At 32.1% G+C, this 11,821-nt stretch overlaps 1 protein-coding gene across 1 annotated transcript; it reads left to right on the top strand.

Moving 5' to 3' along the window:
• Window positions 1-9,840: 9,840 nt before the first annotated feature.
• LOC133324328 (dachshund homolog 1-like) lies at window positions 9,841-10,683 on the top strand. The gene has a single exon (XM_061533172.1). It carries the CDS (start codon window positions 9,877-9,879, stop codon window positions 10,681-10,683), a length of 807 nt encoding a protein of 268 aa, XP_061389156.1. The 5' UTR covers window positions 9,841-9,876.
• The last annotated feature ends 1,138 nt before the right edge of the window (window positions 10,684-11,821 follow it).

Here is an 11,821-nt window from a genome sequence, read left to right as displayed (position 1 = left end):
AATATTCTCTCACATTTTATGGACTTTTACTCACTTTATAGAAGTAAAGTCCAAGTTTAAATTTTTTGAATATTATTTTTTTCGACGCCCCACAGAAATTATTAAGTAGTATATGTGAGGACTATCAATAATATTAGAGTTTTAAAATGTTAGTATTTCAAGGACTACCAAAATGCGTGGATTTTGTTATTTTTTTAAATTATATATTTTTTAAGCATTTTTTATTTTTTCAGAGACTACCGAAATAAGATTTTTTCAGATTCCATTAGCTGCATGTTAAATATTTTTTTTTACACAAACCATTGGAAGTTGATATAGAAATAATTTTATGGGACCATAAAAAGCCCGTTTTGAATATTTTTTTTCAAAAGTTCATCGGATGCATAGATTAAAAAGTTTTTTTTTTTCTGGCGTAATCGAAAGCGTGGAATTTTTTAAGAGACGATCGATGTAATAAATTTTTAAAATAGGTTAAAGACAGTTGGAAATTATATTATTTAAATAATTTAATTTTTAGAAACCATTGGAAACTGATATTGAAATTAATTAGGTACCATGATATTAAGACAAAACGTTTATAAATTTTCCAGGGCCATTAGATTTGTAGATTTGTTATAATTTGTATGACACCATTGGTTGGGTAGATTTTTTAAACATTTTCTTAAAAAAAAAATTCCGATCGCCTTGAAATATTTTTTTTGGGCTTTAATTTTGTAGATTTTTAAGTATAATTTGTCTCAGACTCTATACATTTGATAGTTTTTGTAAATATTTTGTCGGGGACCATCAGCAGGGCTTCGAATGCGCAGATTTTTAAATAATTTTTTAGGGACCAAAAGAAGGGCCGATTTTTTAAAATATATTTTCAAGGATTATATGAAACGTAGTTTTGTTAAAACCATATTCCCAGAATAAAATGCAATGTCCTCGTGACGAAATCCCGATACAGCTCACAATATGTAATGTGGAGCTCTTAAATATATTATCACGATTCTTGGGTATAACCTCTATATAACGATACTCCTTCTATCGGTACTTTAAATACGCTTTTCAATTGAATTGGCTGTATTTTGGAGTTTTGGGTTTTCATTGGGCTGGGAAATCTTCCCACCAAAAATTATGAATATTGTCCCAAGTTTCTTGGATAGTTCTTTAAATGGGTACTCTCTAATTCGATATTTTGTGTCAAATGTACCTTCCAGCATGCATAATTTTCGATATTTGTAATGTTTCGTAGACTCTTTTTAAATGGCTGTAATTATATATTTTTGTCTCTCATTGTATTTCTACAAAAAATCACCAACATCGTTCTATGATCTGGTACCACTAAGTTCGTTATTGTGAGGATTTCGGACAGAAGTTTCAACAAAATTAGCTCTATGTTGGGTTCAAATTAGGTTTGCCACCTAATTTACTTGCCAAATTTTTTAAATATCAGTCGATCTTTGGGTATTGTCCACATATAAAGCAGCTTTAAATGTATTTCAATAGTCCTAGACGCATTTGCCAACCAAAATTATTTTATATATTTCTGCATAGCACCCAAAAGTTACGCTTCATTTTCGATAGCTCATTTTTCCAACCTGATATTCTTTAGTTTGGTATTTGATTTTAATGTTTCATGATAATACTTTAAAGACCTTGTTATCTGAGCTACGTACATTTATATATGTTTATTGAAGTATTATTAACATGGACAGATCATACTTTTTAAATAAATTTATGAATCATTACCTTTACAATCGATTATCATGACCTTTGCAAAAATAGTTTTCGAATAGAAGACTTTCTGAACTGCAATCGGTGTTTTGTAAGTTCATCAAATTGAAAACTTCCCATAAATCATTAAAATTGTCACTTCTATGAGGATCTGAATGCAATCGTCCCGCTTGAATACCTCTGAAATAAAATCCTAGTCGTTTTTAAAATCCACCAAATTTAAATGTTCGTCGATAATTTACAAAATAATCACTAACAAGAAAATTAACACGTTCTGAGGAAATATTAAAGCAGCTATAATTTTGTTTAACAAAACCCGTACAATAATCATAACCTCTTAACCAAACATTATACGAATAAATTTTAAATTGTATGACTTTTTTCCACATATAACTCTTTAAAACATGTCTCAGCCATTTGAATTGTCTAAAGATCTCGTAAAAATAATTTAATTTCAAGTATCAAATCAAATTCAAAATCCAAAAAATCAATTTGTCCGCTTCTGCATGCTCATGGTCGCAACGACAAGTAAAAAATGTGATTGTGTCGTATTTGTATCCATAGGACAGTTTCTTCTTTCCATTTGTTTCTATAGCAAAACAAACCGAAAAAAACAAATTTGTTTCAATTTCATTTCGTTGCAAGGAACTTGTTTCACAAAGGACAAAAGGAGGTGAGTATTTGGAAATATAAAATTATATTATAACGGAAAAATGATTAGATGACATTTCTACAAAAAGAAAAAATAATTTTATATTTTCCTTAAAATTCAAAAAAAAAAAAGGTTTGTGTGTATTTATTCATATTTTTAAGAATTTGTAATTTCAATATTTGTTTAATTTTAATTTATTATTGACATTATAATTTTCAAATTCTCCCCTTAAAAATGTCATTTTATTTGAAAAAGTGGGTGTATTCCTTTTTTGTGTGTGCAAATTATCATCATCCTCAGCATACCCAAAACTAATCTTAGTGTGAATGTCCATTGACAAATCATATTAATTTCGTCGTTTGTGGCAAATGTTATTTATTTATATGTAGTTGGCTCTCTCTCACACTTATGTGTTATATATACTCATATTTACATAGCATTTGGTGTATGTATTGAAACAAACAAATAAATAAATACTCACATTACGCCTTGGGGTTATTTTTTTCGTATTTTTTTCTTTTATTTAATTCCATTTCACAAATTTGTTCTCTATTTGTAACAAGAACAACAACAATGCTGCTGCTGCAGCCAGCAGCAAGTAATAATAATAACGTCGTATTCGTATTCGTCCAAATGGCAATTGGCGACAACAACAATAACAAACAACCATGAAAACCATCCCCTTTTTCGATTGTATGAGTATGGGTGTGTGTGCAAATGTGCCACTGCTGCAGTAACAACAATTCCAACCAAATACAACTCACCGAGTACGAATTGGAATACACACAAAACACAATGGAAACGAACAACCAAACCGAATGAATGGTACGTACGTTAACGACCCCCTCTTTTTTTGTTTGTTTGATAATAACAATAATAATACTCACGGAGAAAGAGACGCAGCGGCAACAGAAGCCGTCGACGTAGCTGCACACACACGCACACATTCATACTTCTGCAATCAGAGAAATGAATATGCCAAAAACAAATATAACAATTGAAATGGAAACAGAGAACAAAAAAAAACAAAATTGTGCAAAAAATATATGTATTACTCGCACACACACACGCATACACATGCATAGCCCCTTGTAGTAGTCCTGCCATGCCATGCACAAGCTGAAGTACAACAACAACAATGTTATTTAAATTTAAGCACCACCACCATTGGCAAGCACAAACGACAACAACACCACCAACAATTGCACTGAATTGCCCCAACAGGAGGTGGAGAGTAACAAAGCAATCATACAAACAAACAAATGAACAATAGAATCAGCATTAATGCCGATTGTATCAACTCAACGACTGACTGAGTGATGACGACGTTTGCCGGGAGAATACCACCGACGACGACTCTCTTTTCAATTGTGTGCCGTTTGCTTTGCTGTGTGTCTCTGCTCTCGGTGCTCTTCGTTGGAGTAGTAGCCGTATTACCACTGTGTGTTTGGTTGTGTTGTAATTTCATTTCATTTGCTGTATTTGTCCTGAGCACAAATGTACGAATGTGAAACGACGGATGGGTTTTGTGTGGTGGTCGGTCGTTCGGTCGGCTGATGGAGAGGGAGAAACTGGGTGGGTGTGACTGGTGGCATATGTGCCGTTGTGTGTGTGTAGTTGTTCTTGTTGTTGTTGCTACATATAAATGCCCAACCAATTTGAACAGTTGAATTTCTATTTTTTTATTTCTTTTTCTGTTGTTGGTTTCATTTGTCTCTGCTGCTACTGCGGGCGGGCAGCACTCTCTCTCTGAACAGGAATACCCTGTGTGTGTGTGCGCTACAAATGTGCGTTTTCCTTCTGCAGTTGTATATGTCGTTGTAGTAGTTGTTGTTGGTTTTTTAATTTCAAACAACATTGATATTCGTAGCAATGTTTCGTTTCTCATTACGAATTTGTCATTCGTAAGTGAAGGTACACACAATACAAATATTCCAGCAGGAGATTTCTGCTGCTTTGCTGGCTTTATACTACTCACTCACTTACTTACCCTGTGTGTGCAACGTTTACGTTACGTCGCTGGCACATAATAGTATTTACGTTACGTTACGTGTGAATGGCTGAGTGTGTGTGCGAGTGTGTGTTTTGGCGTCGTGCAGTTTAATGCTGAGCGACGGTGGTTTTTCCCATTTGAATTCAGTATACGTCTAGGATCAAACGGTACGGTATAACGGATAACCACCTTCACAGAAAATTGTGTTGTGAACGAAGAAAAAACAAAAATGACAAAACCATTAACGAATTGAAATGGAATAATAAAAAAACAACAAATACATAAGAAATATATAAAGAGAAAAAATTAAAGAAAATAAAAAAAAATAAATTGGAAAAAACATGAATGCGCGCGCGTAAAACATTTCAGTGATCCAAACCCCCCCACAAAAAAAAAAGAAATAAAATTGTAAGAAAAAAAAACAACAATCAATTGAAAAATACAAAAACAAAAAATATATGTAATTTCCATTGAGATTCCATTATTTGTAAAGTGTCTTTGCTGTTTGAAAACTCACAGAAAAAAATATTATTTCTGCCAAACTGCCGGGCTATATTGTTGGTGTTTGTCGATTCAGTTCAGTTGGTGTCGCCAACGACGACGACAGAACGTCACACGGACATTTTATTGGAGAGACATCATTTTAGTATTTGACAGTCAGTGTAAAACGAAAGAAAGAAAAAATAAAATAAATCTTTGTGTGTGTGTGTGTGTGAGTGTATATGTGACTGTGTGCGTACCCCCACCCCTATTTTAATTTCCTGCAGCAGCAACAACAACAACGGCAACAAAATTTCTTAAGTGACATTTGTTTGTATGTATTTGTGAGGACAATTTCGACAATTGTTTGGCTGGCGGCGTCAGCCAACCAACCACCACCAACCTCATCTTCCCCATCTTCATCCTCATCAAACGTTTCTGTTTGGTTGATGTCGTCGTCGTCCGTATTGTTGTTGTATTCATTTGTCTGATTCTTTTTTTCCATTTCATTCATTTTGTTTTGATGTTGTTGCTGTTGTTTTTGCATCTCGTTTTGTTCGTTTCCATTTCGAATTACGTTTGGTTTTCGGTTACGATTGCTTAACGTTTTCGAGCAATAATCATACGTCGTGTGACACGCCGTCGGTTAACAACAGCGCAACGGTGGTTGGACAACCGAGACATAACTAACTAAACGTGTATTACAGATTTGGAAAAACAAAAAAGAAATACATTTTTATAATTACAGAACAATAAGTGACAAAGAAAAATAAATAAGAAAAAAATAAAACAAATAACAAAATAAATTGAAGAAGAACAAGTTTTGGCCATCTCTCGGCCAATCATCTCGTTTTACAAACACAACGCATTTAATTGCAATCGGATTGTCGCCAAGTATAATGCTACGGGCTTTCGTGTTTCGGGTTAATTGTGGACAATTTTTTGCAATTGAAAATAAATTCAAATTAATAATAACAAATGAAATAAAATAAATATTAATTAAAAATAAAATTTTCTATATTTTAGAAATTCATTTTAAAAGAAAAATAAAAGAAAACTATATAAAATTGGAAAAAGGTGAATATCTTTGCAAACCTATTAAACAATTATTAAAAAAATAATATTGTGGAATTATATAAATATAATACAGTTGGTCTTTTTGTGAACATATTTAAGTGAAATAGAATAATGTTATTGAAATAAAAGTAATAATAAAATAAAAACTGAACCAAAAGAGTTCAATTGAAATAAATATTAAATATTGAGATTTTTTTTATTTTAATATATAACTGAGAATTATTTACAAATGTCCAAATTGGCATGACATTTTTCAATTTAGACAGGTGAAAAATAAAATATATTTGTTTATTTTTTAATAAGTGAAGTTTTTTTTTACATCCGGGTAATAATAACTCTTTAGTAGTCAAACTACGGAATTTGTTTATGTTGAAAATAAATAATATTAAACTTTATTTACAAAATATTGAAACATTTACTTGAAGTCTTTGGATTTTGTATTCCGATCATGTTTTGCAAATCAGTATTTATAAATAGTTTTTATTGAACAATATGAAAACTAAAATTGTTTTCCAGTCCATTACGAAAAAAATAATTTTTTTTGAAAATACAAGTTATTATTCCGATGTTTATTTGGGACTCATTAAAAAATTCGTTGTGCAGACCATCTGGAAAGGATATTATAGAGGAGCTGTGGGGAGTATGTGAAGACTAACTGTCACCATTTTCGATGCTGTAATCCGAAAAAGTTTTCGGATTTATAAAAATTTGAATCAATTTTTGCTTTAATAAATTGTACATTTTAAGAACAATATGGTTATGTACTTTGGTTCTGCTGAAGACTGTAAATCATTCAAATATGTTACCTCAATGTTCGAGGTTCAGTCTTTCAGAAATAAAATTTTTCCATGTTTTCAGAAATTGCCATTTTATATCAATAAAATAAATGCTTCCCATCGAAAATTCTTCCTACAGTTCAAATATTAATTAAGATAATCACTCATGTGCTGCATTTCGAGTTTCCGAATACCCCAAAAAATATTGGGAAAATAATTCGGGTACATATAGCCTTGTGCATCGAAAAAGAAAGAACGCAGAAGTAATATTTAACTTGATTTTACAATATTTAATTCAAAAAGGTATTTACAATTATTTTTCTAGTAAAATTTAAGAAAATGAAAATGTTCCTTTTATCAAGAACAGCGCGTGTTAGTAAAGGATAAATGCTCGATATGGCAGACATGCCAGATTAATTAAAAACAGAATATTTATTCCTAGGGCCTATGAGATAATTATCAGAAATACTAACACAGATTCGGACATATCCGTTGGGTCCGATGCATCCCCAAGGCGACGTCGTTTAACACGTTCCAATATCATTAGCCTTTTGGTAGAAACCAGGACAATAAAACAAATATCAAATCCATCCACCACAATAGGAAGTCAAAATGCACTTGAAAATATTTATAATATACTTATCGATGAAGTAGAAAATTTCAAAAACCTCGGCGTCAAAATAAATGAAAATTGGTAAAATTCAAAAGAAAAAAATACGTTTCAGTAAAGCATATGTTTCGATCGGTCTTATTATATGCATCAGAAGTATGGCCAATCAAAGTCGTTGATATTAAGAAATTGGAATTCTTCGAAATGTGGACTTATCAACGTATCCTACAAAGTAGGCAAGGTACAAGGCAAAGGACAAGGTTTAAACGAGAGCTTGTAAAAATAATAAAAAAAGAAAACTCGGATACTTGGATCATATATAATGAGAAACTCAAAAAAAAAACAACATGGATTGATAAAAGTGAAGCCAGGAATCGAGACGCCATTGAAGAACTTAAACATTTTTGAAATATAACATCTTGTAATAATATGTAATTGTAATTGTCGCAAATATTCGGATGTTATTTTTTTCGAAGTTACACTGTGGAAATTCGCATGAATTATAAGACGGATACGAAAAAAAAACACACAAAAGAATTAGTTGATCAATTCAATTCAATTAGTGTGGAAGACGAATAGTTTTAAAATAAGCATAAAAATGTAATTAGCAAACAATTTTGTAAATATATTCATGTAAAAATGTTTTTTTTTTAAGACAGCCCCTGATGATAATAATCGAAGATGAGCCAAAAAAAAAAAAAAAAAAAGAGAAAACAAGAATCAACAATCCAATACTCAACATCCAAATATATTTTGGTATTCTATTGAAATTTTGTAGACATATTAAAGGAAGGGAAATAAATAAAATAAATAAAAAAATCTAACTACAGCACTTACCCGGTAGATATAAAATGTTTGTCACTCCGCATTGGGAAAGTACTAATCATTACTTGTTCAAATCTGAAAGAAAAAACATTTTTTAGTATTATAATTTGTTTGTAACATTATTAAATTAAATTTAAGATAATGTCAAGAATTTTCAAAATATCAGGATACAGATAAGATGAAAATATACAGTTATTCAAAGCCTAAGGTTCATCTAAATAATATAAATATTTCTTAAACCAGCGATATTTTCAGGTGTCTAATATTCCATGGAAATTATTTTGAAAGAGTTTCCGCATATATTAATTTTTTTTTTCAAACAATCTACCTTTATTTGTAGCCCTTCAAAACATATTTTCAGAAAATCCACTCCCGTTTGTAGTCATTCGAAAAATCCACCTTTACCCTAATTTGTAGCCCATCAAAAAATATTTTCAGAAAATCCACTCCCGTTTGTAGTCATTCAGCCTTTACCTTAATTTGTCGCCTTTCAAAACATATTTTCAGAAAACCCACTCCCGTTTGTAGTCATTCAAAAAATCCACTTCTAAAATATTTTTCATTAAATCCACGCCTGCTTGCAGTCCTTTAAAAATAGTTTTCATTAAAACCACGCCTGTTTGCAGCCCTTCAATAAATGTTTCATTAAAACCACGCCTGTTTGCAGCACATCAATAAATGTTTTATTAAATCCACGCCTATTTACAGCCCTTCAGGATATTTTTTTTTTTTAAATCCACGCTTGTTTATAGCCCTTCAAAATATTTTCTAAGAATCCACGCCTATTTATAGCCCATCAAAATATTTTTTTAAAAATCCACCCCTGTTTGAAGCCCTTCAAAAATGTGTAAAAAAATCCACACCTTTATGTAGCCCTTAAAAATATTTTCAAAAAATCCTGACATGTTGGTAGTTATTGAAAAATATTTTTTATATTTCATGCTCTAATATTCAACGAAAAATTATTTTAAAACAGTTTCTGCCTTTAGTAGTCCTTGAAGAAATATTTTTACAAAAATTCCACTCCTCTAACAGTTATTTACAACATATTTTTGAAATATCCACGCTTATAGTAGTCCTTAAAAATGACTTATTTTTTTAATTTTTAGAAGTTCTGAAAAAATACCTCTAACATTTAACTTTACTCTTCATTTTGGATACCTTTAAAGACTTATTATATATAACAATAAAAAGACCAACTGTATTTTATATTACAATATTTAACTAAAAAAAACACAATTAAAATTCAATAATATTATTAAAATAATATAATCCCTCTTTCCTTTTTTTTTTACAGCTTTAAAAAAACAGGACATTAACTGTATAAAGTGAGTGCGTGAAAAAAGTGAAAAAAAAAACAAAAAGTAAACTTCCCCACCACAGACACTATGAATTTGATCACTAGACTAGTATGATTTCGAATTGTGTTGAGTCGAATCAATGTGAAAAACAATTATTATCATTTGAAAATTCCGCAAAAATTAGCGCAGATCAAGCCACAACGCGAGGGGCCTTGATTAAAGTGAAAAGTGAATTTCATTTAAATGCCATAGCACAAGAAATGAACAATAATCTGAATAACAACAACAACAATAATAATAACGATATTATTTTAATAAACAACAACAATAATATTATTAACAATAACAACAACAAAAGTCCTTTACACCCAAAATTAAGTCCTAACTATTCATCCGCCTATCATCATCTCCATCTTCAACAACACCAACAACAAATTAACGCCATGAATTCCGCCACAATGCTGATGCATCATCAGCAGCAGCAACAACAACAGCAGCAGCAGGCCCAGCAACAACAACAAAATGGAGCACGTGACAGCAGTAGCAGTCGCGGTACAGAACGTGGTGATGAACGTGGTACCAATGGACGTTCATCGCATACCGGTCGGGGATCCAGCTGTTCGCCAGCCTCATCGCCCACACGTCATGGCAATGCCGTTAGTCCGGTCACCTCATTGAATCACAGTATGATGCAACAAATGCAGCAACAACAACAGCAGCATCAGCTATCACCACCACCCCATATGGGTGGGGTGCCCACACCAAATGGTCTGCCGGCCGGTTTACCGCCACGCATGCCCCATGGTCTGCCACCACATTCTTTGGGCCTACTCAATTCATTGCAAATGATGCATCACGCTTCACCATTGGAACTGATGGCCGCAGCCCATCATCATGTACCACCACGAACCTATAATAGTCCACCACCAATTTCCACCTCAGACCCTAGTGCCAATGAATGTAAATTGGTCGAATATCGTGGTCAAAAGGTTGCTGCCTTTATAATAAGCGGTGAGACAATGCTGTGCCTGCCGCAAGCTTTTGAATTGTTTCTGAAACATTTGGTCGGTGGCCTACATACGGTCTATACGAAACTGAAACGTCTTGATATTGTACCGTTGGTATGCAATGTGGAACAGGTGCGAATATTGCGCGGTTTGGGTGCCATACAGCCGGGGGTGAATCGTTGCAAGTTGTTGTGTTGCAAGGACTTTGATATTTTATATCGCGACTGTACAACAGCAAGGTAAGTGAGGGGTATATTAAGAACATTCAAAAGAAAGGGGAGGGTGGGTTATTTCTTCAAAATAGGTCTTAGAAAGACCTATTGGCTAGTTGAAAAAATATTTTTAAAAAAAATCTTTAAAAAATCCACGCCTGTGATAGCCCTTCTTTAAAAAATCAATGCCCTTGAAAAAATATTCTTTAAAAAATCCACGCCCTTGAAAAAATATTCTTTAAAAAAATCCACGCCCTTTAAAAAATATTCTTTAAAAAAATCCACGCCCTTTAAAAAATATTCTTTAAAAAATCCCATCCCTTGAAAAAATATCCTTTAAAAAATCCCATCCCTTGAAAAAATATTCTTTAAAAAATCCCATCCCTTGAAAAAATATTCTTTAAAAAATCCCATCCCTTGAAAAATATTTTTTAAAAAATCCACGCCCTTAATAAAATTTTCTTTAAAAAATCCACGCCCTTGAAAAAATATTCTTTAACGAATCCACGCCTGTTGATAGCCCTTAAAAAAATCCTCGCCTGTTCATAGCCCTTAAAAAAATCCACGCCTGTTGAAAAATATCTTAAAAAAGTCCTTGAAAAATATCTTTAAAACAATCCACGCCTTGTTGGCTGCTTGAAAAAATATCTTTAAAACAATCCACGCCTTGTTGGCTGCTTGAAAAAATATCTTCAAAAAAATCCACGCCTTGTTGGCTGCTTGAAAAAATATCTTCAAAAAAATCCACGCCCTTTAAAAAATATTCTTTAAAAAATCCACGCCCTTGAAAAAATATTCTTTAAAAAATCCCATCCCTTGAAAAAATATCCTTTAAAAAATCCCATCCCTTGAAAAAATATTCTTTAAAAAATCCCATCCCTTGAAAAATATTTTTTAAAAAATCCACGCCCTTGAAAAAATTTTCTTTAAAAAATCCACGCCCTTGAAAAAATATTCTTTAACGAATCCACGCCTGTTGATAGCCCTTAAAAAAATCCTCGCCTGTTCATAGCCCTTAAAAAAATCCACGCCTGTTGAAAAATATCTTAAAAACTCCTTGAAAATATCTTTAAAAAATCCACGCCTGTTGATAGCCCTTCAAAAATCCACGCCTGTTGATAGCCCTTAAAAAATCCACGCCTGTTGAAAAATATCTTAAAAAAGTCCTT

This window comes from Musca vetustissima, unplaced genomic scaffold (assembly GCF_032173495.1).
Source record: "Musca vetustissima isolate MV318-11 ecotype Yass unplaced genomic scaffold, APGP_CSIRO_Mvet_v1 utg303286, whole genome shotgun sequence".
Classification (NCBI taxonomy): domain Eukaryota; kingdom Metazoa; phylum Arthropoda; class Insecta; order Diptera; family Muscidae; genus Musca; species Musca vetustissima.
Note: the sequence above shows the minus strand (reverse complement) of the source record. Positions and strands in the feature narration are given on the sequence as shown.